This window comes from Pyxicephalus adspersus, chromosome 1 (genome assembly GCF_032062135.1).
Source record: "Pyxicephalus adspersus chromosome 1, UCB_Pads_2.0, whole genome shotgun sequence".
Classification (NCBI taxonomy): Eukaryota; Metazoa; Chordata; class Amphibia; order Anura; family Pyxicephalidae; genus Pyxicephalus; species Pyxicephalus adspersus.
Window position 1 is genome coordinate 127417289 of NC_092858.1, and position 16085 is coordinate 127433373.

The 16085-nt window shown below is 35.9% G+C and overlaps 1 protein-coding gene across 1 annotated transcript in view; it reads right to left on the minus strand.

Moving 5' to 3' along the window:
* The window catches only part of LOC140332909 (amine oxidase [flavin-containing]-like), a 29963-nt gene that overhangs the window by 8218 nt on the left and 5660 nt on the right, over window positions 1-16085 (minus strand). Inside the window, exons 2-8 of the mRNA XM_072414203.1 lie at window positions 11898-11992; window positions 9164-9301; window positions 8959-9063; window positions 8739-8745; window positions 4590-4686; window positions 2143-2196; window positions 35-92 (exon numbers count right to left, since the gene is read on the minus strand). Of these exons, the coding sequence (XP_072270304.1) occupies window positions 35-92; window positions 2143-2196; window positions 4590-4686; window positions 8739-8745; window positions 8959-9063; window positions 9164-9301; window positions 11898-11992 (554 nt within the window). The remainder of the gene's footprint in view (window positions 1-34; window positions 93-2142; window positions 2197-4589; window positions 4687-8738; window positions 8746-8958; window positions 9064-9163; window positions 9302-11897; window positions 11993-16085) is intronic.

Here is a 16085-nt window from a genome sequence, read left to right on the forward strand (position 1 = left end):
AGAATTCTTTATTTACTATATATGAATTACTTACATGCAGTGCTTCTTCAGTTCCCATGACCTTGGAATAGTATTCACATATTTTTCTTTTCCTATTGAATAATAATGTCAGAACAGAATAATCAGCTTAAAGGCTTATATGTGCAGGTGTTTTTTTAAGGACTCCAAGGTTTCACAGAATCCTTTGAATTTGTACACAAGAAAGGTAGATGGTTTCTTTGTCTAATGAAGCAGAACAAGATTATTTTGCTTATACTTTAGCTTGCATCATGTACTCATGCACACTGCTGATGTGATCATTGGAGTCCTGTCCATACCCCAAGCTATTATCATTTCTCATTGCAATCACTTGAACTAAAGTTAGGTACACAAATAATTTATGTTGTTTGAAATTATCTGTTGTAATCATTTCAAGCAACATTACAAGAAATGAGCACTGTACACACAGCACGGTTCAGTTCTATAAAGGTAAGGGACAGCAAGTGGTACCCAGCTGTGCTCCAACATTAAGGGACCAGCGTGTGTATGTATTTTAAGCGGTGATGTAATATGAAAACTAGTGCCCATGAGTACAAACTATTTATTCATATGATTTAAACAAAACAAAAGCAATATGATATTTACTATTTAAAATATTTGTCTCATTTACCTTTTAAGGTTACCACATAAATTAAAAATTTGCTTCAAGCCAGTAGTAGCCAACCTTTTTGGACCTATGGACCACTGAACTCACGGGCTCTGAACCGCACATGTGCAGGGAGCTTTGTGTCAGTTCCCCTGAGTGATGTCATGATGCCAGAACCCCGCCCACTCTCCCATTACAAGTCTAAACCTTTGATGGGCGAGTGAGTCTCTGGACACAACCCGCCCACCGCCCTCTGCAATGTCTCCGGGAGACAAGGTCAGTGGCTTTGGCCAGTGCGCCTCCTCAAAAGAGGTCCTTCTCCTGACTCCGCTGGGGGCTGCACCAGCCAACCGTCCGTCGGCGTCCGCTGCTTTAAACCATCCCTTATAATTTCCTGTGGGTTACCCTACTCAAGTTTTTATGGTATGACAGTTGTCTAGCAGTTTTTTTTTTTACCAGCATTCAATCTACACTGCAAATACACATAAAGAATGTAATTTGAAACATAAAGTCTGGATGTACTCATCATATCCCACACTACTAGTACATATGGCAGTGACAGGAATAAAATCTTACTCTGCTGGTCATGCCTACAATTTACGGTTATGGTTGGAAAATAGGGATTTCTTCTGGCAACTGGTTTTTCTTTCTTGTAGCTACCTCTACTGCTTCTAGGTAGTTACCAGGTACTGCAATAGGTACCCTGTTTGTGGTACTGCAATAGGTACCCTGTCTGTGGTACTGCAATAGGTGCCCTGTTTGTGGTACTGCAATAGGTACTCTGTTTGTGGTACTGCAATAGGTGCCCTGTTTGCAGTATCTGGGTACTGCAAGCAGAAAAATCCAAGTGCCATGCACCTTTACAAAGTACAGACGAAAAACCTTTTACATTTTTCTTGTTTCAGATTAGAATAGTGAAAGGTAGGGACCCTTGTTGTTTTTTTTTATTGCGATTCAGGGATCCAATTTAAAGATATACCCTCACTTTCTGTCCTGCTGATTTTTTACCAGACAGGAAGCGAAGCGAACATTCTATCAGCGACATGGGCAGAAAAAAGGTCCTCTTCTTTAGAATAGGGAAAGACAAAAGTATTTTATTTTATTTTTATGTCACCTGCAGATTTACCTTCACTTCCTGTCTGGTGAAATCATCATCAGCAGAGCAGGATGTTGGGATAAGTTAGGGTATATTAGGGGACCCCTAAATAGCAGTAAAGCCCATCAGGAGTTCCAGTCTTTACCTAATCTTTTCAATTTGAGAAAAAAATGTTTCAACCTTGACATACACTTTAAAAGGTTTTTAGTAAAAAAATGTTTTTGGATTTACCAAGGAATCTAGTTGGATTAACGCCTATGGTGACCCCTAAAATGAACATTGACTACAGATAAGTCTTGTTTTATTTTGCAATAAGGTTTAAAAAAGAATGGTATTTTACTCTTGCTTGCAGTGTGAAAATATAATAACCTCAGAGAAAAGACATACCACGTATTTCAGAATAAATGCAAACACTTATTACCTTTCTTCCTTGTTCAGATTTGCCAGCTGAGATGCTTTTCTGGAGAGGATGAATCTGAAGGTAATAAAACAGATAATTAAACTTTGAAGTACATAAAGGAAAGACAATCTACCTGCTCAAGGCCTTAGTAATTCATTCAGACATATCTGTAGGGTTTAGGTAATGCTACAGACATTGCTCTATAAAAGGGTTTCTTGAACAAAATAAGAGTTTTCTGAATATTTTATTTCTATAAAAGTATTCATGTAACTAATACACTTATATACTGTATAGTAAAAGTAGTTGGGTCTAGGTTTATAAAAGTGATGCAATAATTACAGCATCTTTAAATTGGTCTCTAAATTTGAGTTTTAGGTGGTGAGAATGGTGGAAATGGGCTTGTTATAGAAAATTACAAGAAAAATAATATATTGATGCTGCCTATAAATCAATAGCTATGTGACAGCTTTGAAAAAATAATAAAATATATTTTGGTATTCCTTGGTCTAAGCCTTGCTGCTAAGTCCAAAATGCTATTGGTACTGATTTTACCAAAAAAAATCAGTCCCTGGAAAAAAGGTCTACTAACCTCCCTAGAGGTAACCCCGAGTGCGACTCGGGGTAGAAAAAAGTTGCTTACAGTGGTAACCCCGAGTCACACCCGTGGTATGTAAACCTATGGGAAGGTAATAGTAAATAGAGTTTTATCTGATCCGCTGGCGTCCCACACCGTCCAGCGCTGCAATCTCCGTCTTCTTCCTTCTTCTGCTTCCGATGAGTCTCCGGGGAGTTCCTGGTGACGTTGATGCATGTGTACGTTGCTGGCGGGGCGGAGCAGGAAATTCAAACTCCATTTGTGTTGCATTCAATACAAAATAACTGTATTGAATGCAATACATTGGATAAAAAAAAACAGTACATTGTTTTCAAGAACATTTATTTTACAGTATATATATTAGTTTGAGTATAATGTGTATGTGTAAACATTTTTTTTTAAAATATATTTTTTATTTTTTTCAATTTATTGTTTTTACATGATTTTGTGTTTCAAACTTTATTATACTCATACTATTATATTATACTGTAAAATAAATTTTCATGAAAAACAATGTACCGCTTTTAGACATAAAAAAACAGAAAGAAATGAACCACTAGGGAAGTTAAAAAAAACTATTTACCGTTGCTAGCTTCCCTGTCACATCAAAAATGTTCCAGATCCAGAATATTATACTCAGATTTGTGGAGGTGAATTAAATGGTAGACTTTAGGAAATGTCCCAATCTCTTTTATCTTTTCTTTATGTTCAGAATGAGCAAAGGTAGAGTGAGGTAATATGTAAAGCATATACAAAGCAATAGCATGTTTATTTAAACTACTGCAGCAACATAAATTAGATTTTCCCCAGCCAGCAGTACTGTGGAAGATTTTAGAACATATAGTATATCAAAGGCTGTGGAAAACATTTTCACAAAGACCCTTGAGCCACATCTATACATAACCTTTTACATTTTAAATTTTAAAAATACAATTTATCTAATTTCCTCTTACTTCTCTACAAACCTCTACATCTGCATTAACCACTTTATAAGCATATTTCCGTTCTAAATGAGCCTTACTACACCTGTCAATGACAGCTGTCATCATCCATTACCAAGAATGGCTAAGCCCTGCTATACCTGCCATTAAAACAACAAATTCCAACTCAGAATTTCTAAATGTGGTTGGTTTCCTAAACCGATCCAACTGGTTTCATTTTGAGTTACAATGTTTACATTAGACTTACCTCTAGTAACATGTGCCCATCAAAATGTAAACTTCGTTATTCCTTTATTTATGGAAATTGGTACAAAAAACTATTTCCATAAAACTATTTATGGAAATTGGTACAAAAAACTAAACTGATATTTGTAATAAATAGATATTTTCGAAACACTGGAGCCAAGTGTATTCTGACCTAAATCTTGTAAGATTTAGGTCAGAATACAAAGTCCATAGACATGTCACTAGCTGTCCCTCGAGGGGGCTCCCAATCTAATATACCTACCATAGTCATACATCTTTAGTACATTTTAAGGGCAAGTTTTTCGGGGGAAGCCAATTAACCTAACTGCATGTTTTTTGAATGTGGGAGGAAACCAGGGTACTTGGAGGACACAAACACAGGGAGAACCTGCAAACTCTAAAACCAAACCAGCAAAAACAAACAACTCTTGCACATTTCCTGTAATAAAGACCAGTCACAGCCTCTCCCTGTGCTCAGTGACTGATCCTGCATACATCTAATAGTGAGTGGTCACCCCACAGCTTTTGTATTTGCAGCACAGTGATGATTTCACAGTTCCTTTATAAGGTATCTGGCTTTGCATTGCCATTTAGTCTTGATGGCAATTGAGGTATATAATACATTTGTGTGCAGGGAAATAGGTAATAATAAATGATTTAGGGTTTAGCCCTGTTTTTTTTTTTACCCTATGATGGCCGGTGCAGAACCATCAGGTTTAGTGTCATCCAAGGTGAATCCAATTGGTGTTTCCTCTTCCTCAATCATCATACAGCCACAGTAGCCTGGATAAAGGAATATTATATCATATTACTATCAGAGCACTTATGAAACAACAACATAAGGTAATGCAACATGGGTGCAGTACCAAACCCAAACTCAGTAGCAGAACTGAATGAGACTGAGTGTTGGGATAGGACTCCGATGACACTTCACCTGTATTCCCTTTGAAGGATCTTAAATAATGAATCACACAGTTCTATCGTTGGCTCCAAGTTAAGTAAATGTAAGGCTTATTCAATAATACTATGATTGTGGATTGTCATGTTAGAATTACTACCATTTACTGCAACCAGATGATTTTATTTAAAAGTGTTTACAGTCAAATATAAACTTACAGTTTTTCAAGAATAATCAGTTATCATAAACAATGAAATTGAAAGCAGGTGTATTAACTTCTTAAATAAATTACCAGCTGTACCAACATAAGTGAGGATAGTAAAATCAGTATAATACAAGAAACACTGTCTAGGTCTTGATCATCCATTTATGATATTTTATTTGTACTGGTGCCTTGAAAGTTTGAGTCAGCGGTGATGAGGAGTTCTGTGGGTAGGTATAATTGCTTAGAAAAGTTGCCCCTGGGGAAGATCAGCATTCTTTTTATATAAGACAATACCTCCATCCTAAATTGGCCCTCTTGTGTACTAGTGGTTGGGACATTGGACTGAAAGCTCCTTTGGGAGCAAGTGAAAAAAGTTTTAGTTTTCAAAAATAAATGTCAAGCATGTTGCTGTAACCTTTTTTTTCTCTAGCTTGTATTTATGTTAATATGTTAAAGGCAGTGTTTTTTATTGTTCATCCACAGATTCAGATGCAATCTACTTTACTTATTCTGTTTTCTTACAGTTCACAAATTAAGGTTAAGGGAGCTTTTAGAAAAGAGCAAAACAAGCCATGTTCTCAAGTTTCCAGGAATCTAAATTATGTACAATTAATTTAAAATTACTCTAGTTGGTTAAAAGGAAACCTGTCATGACATGAACATGCAGTATGCCATTGCTGATCTTCCTTCTGATAATGATAGCTGTGAGAAGTGATCCAGAACAAGAGTGCAGATAAGACCTTTTTTCAGATGTTTCATCATATTTCTGACTTTTTCAGGTCAGTAAACATTCAATTTTAAGTTTTATTTTGCAGTAAGAGGAACTGTAAATATTTTCTCCAGTATGGTACTGACAAGTAATACAAAGGTGTTAGATTTACTGCCATCAATGACTATCACCATAACTGAATTTGAACTGTTGACAGATGTAGAAAACACAGCAAATGTAATACCATCTGTTGATTCTTGACAGAAAATTTATATTATATACTCCATTTAATTTCAACATAAAAAGAACATATTGGACCTAGCACTGCAAAGGCCACTGTGCTGCCCTTCAGTAAGACTGCACTGTAAGACATTTAGTACTTCCCTTTTGATCCAAACTTGCTTTATTTCTGTTGTTTATGAAAAAGCTACTATTGGGCTTTAATATTTTTTTCACCATTGCCATTTTTCACCACCATTTTTGCACCATTTTCTGCATGCATTTACATGCCCAAAATTTTATATGAAAAATATCAAATTATGCTTGTACTCGCACACACATCTTTTTAACTGCCTGTCTGTTTTTTTATTTTTACAAAGTTGTAGCTTTCATAAAAATCTCATGATAGTGGTTATTTGAAGGTGTAGACAAGTGTGTAAGTTGATCCCTGGGGCATCTAATAACACAGGTCAACATATCATTTTCATCAGATATAATTTTATATGGGCTTTGTAGTATTTTTGATGCAACAAATCTGTGGTCATTTTTTCTCAGCTAAATATATATTGTGTGAAATTCGTTATAAATAGCCTTAACTTATTACAACATTTAACCACAGTTTTCTTCTTTAAGGTCAGAGACTGCACTAACTGCGATTGCCTAGAAATTGCCTTATTGATCCAGACAGTTTCTGTTACATATGTGGTTCATTTACGACGAAAGCACAACGTCGCCAAACTACCACAGAACTTAAAAAGATATACAAATTATATTTCGGCAGTCCACTTGGTGACCAGGATAAATCCAGGGCTCCACATGTCATCTGTACCCATTGTTCCAATGGACTATGTGACTGGCTAAATCGGCTTAAAGCAGCAATCCCATTTGCAATCCCGATGTTCTGGAGAAAACCGCGAGACCATCTAATCAACTGCTAATTTTGCTGCGTCAACAAAAGTGGATTCTCAGGTAAAACTAAGCACAAAATTGTATATCCCAGCCTCGATTCTGCAATTGGACAAAAAAAACAATGATTTTTCACTTTCAAATGACTTATTGGTCCCATAATGCCTCACAGGGTTGACCTTTGTTCATATTTGATAGTGGGAAGGCTTCAGCCCCTTGTTCCACCACCACCACTTTGCAGTGGCAATGCTTTGAGATCCTAGGGAATTTACTAACATCTCTGTTTTATACATACTATCGACAATTACAGGTTTGGGAAATAACAAGCTATTAATATAGATTGAAATTTTTTATCAAATCCCTCAAGATTTTTTAAAAACTTACTTGCCCTCCATTGTCTGTTGAGAATATTCTGGCCGTTCCACCACAGATCTTTACATACCATAGAAACCAAAGTGTAGAAACCTGCTGAGTCTCAGCTGTCACAACCAAATTCACAAAGAGCTCTGCAAAATTTCTAGCTGCACTGAAAGAATACAAAAATACATTAATACGAGGGGGTGCTGAGAAGTTCCTGGTTTGCCCCTTCCAGATGAAATAGAAAAATGAGTGTGGGGGCATATGACAGCCTAATACCTAACAGTTAGTATGTAACTGTGCAAATATCATGTCTTTGCGATTCTTAAAACAGTTTTTTTCTTTTAGTGAGAAGCTGTGATGGCAGAGGCACAAGCAAGTTTCACGTCCTTGGGAGTTACTGGCCATCAAGAAGTTTTTGTTTCTCCAGGCAACAAAGGACATTCACAATGAGGTGTCACAAACACTGGGGGAGAAGTGTCCTTCCTTTTCATGGAGAAACAAAAATTTTATGACGGCCCATAACTCCAACAACGTGAATCCTGCTTGTGCCTCTGCCATCACAGCTTCTCACTAAAAGAAAAAACAGTTTTAAAAGAATCGCAAAGACCTGATATTTCTACAGTTACATACTAAGATATTAGGCTGTCATATCCCCCTACACTCATTTTTCTATTTCATCTGGAAGGGGGCAAAGCCAGGAACTTCCCTGAACCCCCTTGTACACATGCAGAAGTGTATAAATGACCAAATACTTTAAACAAGATGGGTATCCTTTACCAACTAAAGTATTTCGATCAGTACTTTATTTATTGTATTTTTAATTGATGGCACTGATTTGAGCCATTAAGGGGTAGAGTAAAGGCTGACATGATCAGACAATTGATGTAGATAAGGTCACAAAAAATAGTTATAGGCTTTGAGTAGGTTTTCAAGTCTGGTATGCAAGGGAAGGATACAAGGGCAATTAGAGGAAAGCAATAAAGTTGGAGATAGTAGGAATTATGATTTTGGAAATTTCAACTTATAAGGAGGTAATTGAAGTTTCATTATCTGCAAAAGTAAATTGTGACATGGACAAATTAAATGTAAATATAAAGAAAAAATCTAAGCAAAATTAAATTTTACAATTTGTTAAGGTTTAGTAAGGATAATGACGTAATTAGCAAAATATGTATTAGGATGTTAGTAATGTTTTGACCAGTGTACCAGTATATCATTTTGCAGTCTTCTACTGTTAGAAATAGTTTTTTTTGCCTTCAAATAAAATTATTCATTTGTGCCCATGGTATACATTTTGTCTTTCTTTAGTCTAAAATTGAGGTAGTTTGTGTAAAATTATATTGTACACAAGGCGCTCAGTTTGCTGCTTTCATACACTGTACATAATAATGTCTTTGTTCAAGTTTTCAGCAGTGGTGAATAACAACAGTGGTTAAAAACATGAATGAAAAGACAGTTAAACCTGTAAAAGCAACCCCAAAGTTTAACCTGCTGATTAGCAATGTAAATCTAAAATATATTCATGTAATATATCATACTTATCTTCTAAAGATAAAAAAGAAGTTTTGTTTTTTTTTAATTTGTATGCATATCAATAAAATTATATATACAAGAACACATTGCCAGTTATCCCAAACCATTGATTGTCTTTGTGTAAAGCTCAATAACAGGGTTTAATGTACTGTACTTTGCAGTTTTAATGATATTATTGGAATCACTATATTATACTTTCCAAAATAAGCAGAAATGTTAAAATACCTGGCTTCCCCACTGATCCATAGTTCTCATGAAATTATTATAATCCAAGTAAACCAATGGGTTGTATGCAGGTGGGAATGCTCCATTAAATTTGTATGATTTACCCTGCAAAACAAAAGTATTGGTTGGAAAATATACAGTAGGAAAAATTGAATCCTAAATAAAATCCTAAATGGCTGAAATACTTCAGATATAATAGTCTTACCTTTGCACGCTGGATTAGGTTGCCATGTAAATACACCTTATAGGTCTGCACACCCAGTTCTTTAGCCATTCGTAATAAACGATTTTGAGTTGGTCCTACATATGCACCTCCAACATCTACATATTGAACTTCCTTGTTCTAAAAGCAAGAAAAATGAGGCAATAAGTATATGGCATACAGTATGTTAGTATGACACAATAAGCATTTGGCATGCAATAAGTATTTGACATGCAGTATGCTTATTGCAGTTTCCCATACAACCTATTTTGTCCAGCAATGTCACTTGCAGCAGCAATGAAAATAAAGAAATAACAGCAGCACCTGCTTCTTTTTAGCCATGCAGCCTGATGTATTTTATTAGTATCCCCAGCACATACTCTGTGGCTGCGCACAGCTGAAGGAGATTTTAGAGGCATATTAGTTGCTGACCCTATCCTGTGCTACCATTGGCTGCTGGGACTTTATAGCTTCTCTGCTCCCAGTTACCAGTGCCTGTTGTAGCGTTAAGCTAGGCGTTAAGCTAGGCGTTAAGCTGCTGGTTTATGAATTTGGGTCATTTACTGTTGCTGACCTTGTCTGTTTCTGACCCTGTCAATTTATGCTGCCTGCACTGACCTTTTGCCTGTGACCCCAATTCTGCTTGTGTCTTGCCCTTGTGTACCTCATCTGGTGGATGGATTAACTGTCTGTGACCATTTGCTTTGTTATCTGGACTTGTCTCTGTTGGAATCCTGATACTGCATTATCTGTGGGCTCCTGGTCTTCTGCCAGCCCTTCTCCAGGCACCATCCCTTGTGCAATAAGTCCTGGGGGCAACTGTGTGCTGGGAAAATCAACCAGTCTTCCAAGGCTGAGCGGGGGCTGCTATAGGTGAGGAGTGCATCATTAGATTGGGGGACTGGTGCCTGGCCAGTACTGTTGCTGGACGGGGGCCTTATACAGTAATTATATGACCAAGGCAGTGTATCCCTACTGTGATTGTACTAATTTAGTCCCTTCACTGTACATTTTATTAGTTCTAACCACTATGTAGTAGAATTGTTAAGCATCTATAAAAAGTGTGTTAACCTTAAAGATATTGTCATGATTAACATTTAATCTGCCATTCTCAGAAAAACTAATATTTTTTGTTACTTTAAAATTGATAAAATGTATACACAGCTTCAACAACATTGTAAATCCCTTTGAACTGCTCAATACTTCTATCCTATCGTCTTTATTCTTCACTTCTTGGAGACGATCTTTGGCCATCCTAATTGGCAGGGCCAAGATGACAAAATTCTTGTGCAGATGCATGGGAGTTCATTTATTTCAGGTTCATGCAGGAGAAGCCAGGATTGCCAGGTATTCTGGCTACCAAAGCTAAGCTGCACATGTGCAGGTATTATTACGGAAGAGACATCACCTGTCCCTTTCTGCAAAAATTACCTGTTTGAGCATGAATTTTTTCTAAAAGCTTTAGGAGTCAACAGGATTCAGTCACCTGGTAATGGCTTTACTCCCTTTTCCAAACGTTATATTATGGGGAAGGCAGAAAAAAGTAGGACTTCCTTTGCAGCCAAAAACAAAAATGGATTCATCAGAGTAGAGGATCAGGGGAACCTGGAAATCTCCTTTTGTATATTAATCAGCATTACCAAAATTTTAAAACTGGGCTGTGGATTGGTGCAATTAAATCCCATGCAGTGGAACAATGTGGGTTAAACATTCATTTTTCTGTGGAAGACATTCTCAGCCAAGTTTCTGTCTAATTCTAAGGTTCCTCCAAGGGTTGCTAGAGGTTCTTTGAGCTGATGCTGATTGATTGACTGATTGACTGATTGCCTAATTCCTTCAGTGTACTCATGTACACTGACTGCTGGTCCAGATACAGTAGCATGCTGCTGATATTTCCCGGTAACACTGAACATAATATTTTCACTGTCTGGTTTTAAAACAGAGTGGACCAAATAATTGTCAAGTGTCACGCATCTACCACATAAACTGCTCTGTGACCTGTAATCTGGTCAAGGCCACTTCTATGCTAGGAAAGCAAATACTCCTGGGAAGGGTTCAGTTTGATTTGGACAGATTTGCAAGGTACAACTAGTACTGCACAATCCAATGTTTGTTTGTAACATGGGAAGCTCCTTACAATTATCCATAACCCTCCCCGAAATATCCCTCTGTGCCCGTTTAAATATCCCTCCACCATTCCCCTAAACATCTGTCCCGGGAAGAGTGCAGTTTGATCTGCAGGCCACTAATTACGATACTACTTGCATGGAATAAATGGTTATGTAACCTGAGCAATGTTCACACTTGATTGAGTATTAGTTCTTCAAAATTTAGGGAATTTTAAAATGTAACAATTAGCAGCAACCTGATTTTTGATTTGCTTCTTCAGTTGGCCATTGGGCTGCCTATCTGATCGACCTTATAGGCAACCAATGATAAACTGGAGGCACAGGTGACCTGCAACAAGATTAGCAGTAACTGGTATGATTCCTAAGTAAAAAAAAAAAAAGGTCCAAAAAACAAGAGTTTTACTAATTTGAAAATTGTAAATATTAAGTGATGATACCAAACATTATAAAAAAGCATTTGAATAGACATCTCAGGGTTTAATTCTACTTAACATGTCACTGAAATAAGAAACAAACAAAAAACAAAATATAGTTGAGTATAGCTCAACTGAAACATATACAATAAATTAAAAAATTGTAAGGAATGTAAGCGTGACTATTTTACATACTCGTATAGTGTGTGTTCGACCACCAACTCTGTCCCTAGCTTCCAGCAGCACCACATTGACACCAGACTCTTTTAGGAGTTTAGCAGCAGAAAGCCCTAAAAAGGATTATGAATAATTAGATATTAACACTTACTTTCTTAAGTACATTTTTTGGATTTACAAATCTGAACATTGTGATAAATAACCAGAATATTTGGCTTTGCATGTACCAAATAAAATTTTAGTTGCAGCACTATTAGATAAGAAAAGTTTTAATGTAGACATCGTGGACAACTAACATAACACACAAATGGATATAAGACTAAGCCAAAAAGGTTGAAAATACATGATCTGATCACATTCCTGTAAATATTTATCCTATTTTAACTAAGCTTGAAAAAAATACTACCTATGTACAGGTAAAACCTTAAATTTTACCCTCCATTTTCAGGAATCTTCAGGGAATAAGAATTAGGCTGGAATATATCTCCTCCACATGGTTCACAGCTTTACATTGATTGCTGACTTCCCGCTTAGAGTTCCCGCTTAGCTATGTCTTATTTCCCAATGTTAATGTTAAAGAACAGATAATAGAATGAAACTTACAGCGGTGATCCTTTTTTATTACAAGACCAGTACTGAAACTAACAACCGTTTGATGGGTTACCTAACATAGAATATTGATGTACCATCAAAAGCAGATCATCTTTTTATTTTATCACAAAAACTGTTGAGTGTTACAGAAACAGAAAACTTTACTGTATTAGGTTCCTCTGTAATGTTAAAGCTGATATTAAACTGTTTTACAAAAGGAATTGTAATAAAATAAAAGTATTTGAAATTAGATAAACATGTTTTTAGAACTATTATCTAGTGCAAATGCCTACATGACAGAAAAATGTTTGCACATTTCGTTTAATTGCTCTTTTAGAGAATCTAACCTGTAATTAGGCGTTTAGGAACATTGCCAAACATTATCTATTCCCAATATTAAGTCATAAACTGCACAGAAATTATTCTAATGAAGCTTTCCCAGAGCATGGAAAAAGCAAGCATGTTTCTCTTTATACTGTGTTTTCCATTCATACACCAAAGTTCATATAGAAAAAAAAAATGTTTTTTAGAGTTGTATCTTGAATGCATTTATAGCATTGTATTATACTGGTTGCCCCTTTTGTATTCTAGTGTCAAATATATGATAACACCCAAAAAGGTAGATTGGTATATTAATTTCTTCATTGAGCATGGACATTGTCTAGAAGCAGGGTGATGTTTCGGGCTCTTATGACATAAATTTAAGAAATATTAAAGTAATATCCAAATCACAACTTTAGCCATTAAAGTATTCTCATTAACCACTTTGGTGACATAGGGGATGGGAACATTTAGGGATATTAAAAGTCAAGCTTTGCTTATTCTTTTCATAGGATGTTTTCACTGCAGCTAAACTCTACTCATGCATTTTGTATCTATATGGAGAGGATGAATGGCCTAGAATAAGCTTATAAAGCATTACAGTAACCCACACAAAAACCCATAACTAACTTAACTAACTGATTTTAGTACAAAATTATAACTGTTTTTGAAAGTTATTACAATTTGCAACATATCTGTAATCTGTGCTACTTGAATTATTACACTTACTAGTTTATACAGTAGGCTATATTATTGGGTAAATATAGATAACTGCAAAATAACACTAGCCCAGTAACATATCAGTTGTAGAAGGTCTTATCTGCTGTCTCCATTTACAACATGGGTAATCTACTGAGGATCCACATAAACAGAGGTCTGGGAGGCTCCCAATGGAAAGAGGGTCTCTGATGTGTGCTACATGGGGACTACATGCTTCTCTATATGATGTGCATTGGTGGATGAAAAAAAGAGGTGACTCTTATTCAGTGGGGTGGGAGTACTCTAATATAAAGCAAAAGCTCTGTTGTAAAAGAAGGGGGCTCCTGGTGTAAATGAGCTTCTCCTAAATGGTAGGGTTCCTATCAAAAATTAGAAAATCAGATAAAAATAAATCTGTAGTTAGAAGACCATTAGTGGCTGTACAGAGGTTCTATGGAAGGGAAGGCTCCAGAATCAAATTCCATAACAGAGCCAATAGGTCTCTAGCTTTGCTAATGGCCTTTAATGAAATATACTGTATACAGTACATGTGTATGGTATTTGCCTTTATACTTTCTGCTAAACTGTGTCCATTTTCCGCATCTTAGAGCATTGGGTGGTGTGTGTATATTTGTCTCCCTGACTTTCTGAAGCAACAAAATCGAGTACCACAATAGCCATCAACTTTGTCAGTATATTTGGAGCACAAGTGATAATAAACTGGCTAACTTGGATTACAAATGCAATGTGAAACTCTGTGTTTAAATATATAGGTTTTAGAACCACTGCAAAAATTTAAACTCAACAAATCACCCTGAAAGCTTGACACTTTAATCATGATAGCTAAAATAAAAGTGCCACGCCTGGATTTATTGTCCATGTACAGGAGCATTGAGAGATAGTTCCCATCCCATTTTGTTGAAAATACACTATGCACTAACTTGCTTATTAAATCACCAACAGCTAGGTGTAAATGGGCCCTACATTTTCTTAACAATGCCCAACAGAAATGGAGCACAGAATGTTTATATACGTTAATGTGTTAATGTCTGGGTACACATTCACTTTAAAGATCAATTTCTCAGTTTTGGTGCACTAAATAAATGTTTTTTTGTGAAAATTAGCAAATATACAAAAAAGGAAAAAGTTTTTTGTGTTATTGCTGTCCTCTGAAAATCCTGCACCAAAATATTCACACCAATTTTCTGACAACTGAAAACTAACATCCAGGTGATTGATTTATGAAACAGGAGGATGAAAAAAGGACAAACCTGTACTAGAAACAGAAAACCCATGAATTTAACTGCAAGCTACAGTTAAAATGTTTCTATTGATTCACTTTTATTTTGTTTACTTTTTTTTTTCTTACGAATGATTTTAAAAAATGGCCACGGTTGTTTCTTTTTTTTTTAGACACCAAAAGTGCATTTAAGCCTCCAGGGATTAGCAAGGATGTTTTATTGAATCTGCTGTGATTTAATTGCAGGGCATTCATGCACTGTTTCATGGACAATTATTGCTATAAATGTTCTTCTGGATGAATCAGCATATCAATCAGTAAGGGTGAGCAGGGCAACACACAGACATTTATTGCTGAAATAGCTTTTTTTCTGTTAACATATAGATACATTATTAGAAATTATTTTTTTTTTGATTGCTTGCACATTTATGTCCTGGTGTCAAAGCTTCACATCCCTAAATGGGCACAGTTGCTTCTCTTTCTGTTAAATATGTGCTGTCTTGGACACAACAGTGGTTCAGAGGTACAAGAGTTCCTTCATCCTGACCTTTCAATGCCCACTCATGTAGATGACAACAAGGTTCCAGGTTTATACACTGATTTATTAAAGCTCTCCAAGGTTGGAGAGGATACACTTTCATCAGTGAAGCTGGGTGATCCAGCAAACCTGGAATGGATTTCTTAAAAGTCCTTTGCTATTTGTTAGCAAATGTTTCCAATCCTCGACCAGATCCATTCCAGGTATGCTGCATCACCCAGCTTCACTGATGAAAGTGTATCCTCTTCAGTCTTGGAGAGCTTTCATAAATCAAGAACTTTATATCCCATAAAGCTCTCTAGTTAAACCATTAATCACTAATTAGTCATTAATTGCCTTATTTTGCACCTCAGGTGGCTGGACCGTTTTGCTATTTTTCATATACATTTTATACATATGCACATTATACATATTATAGAATAACATTATTTTTTTAAGTACATTCAGGTATAGGATGAAATGTCAATGTAAAAAAACACAACAAACTATATATAATTTGATATTTTGTAGTATAGTATTTGCTGCCTATCTCAACCAACCCTGAAGAAGCCACACACTGTGAAATGCGTTGGAAATCAAGATTACTTCATACCTTTTTTTTAACATTGACTATGTCCTCGCTCCCCAAGAGATTGGGACAAATTACATCATGTAATTATAAAGATGTGCACACATGTGCCTCGTTATAGTGTCATATTTTTTTGCCAAATATATATAGTAAATACACCTTATCTGTAAAGAAAAAAATGTTTTCACAGATTTTCACACATATGAGTTAAAATATGTCTTTTTCCTACACATCAAAGTTAAAGTATAG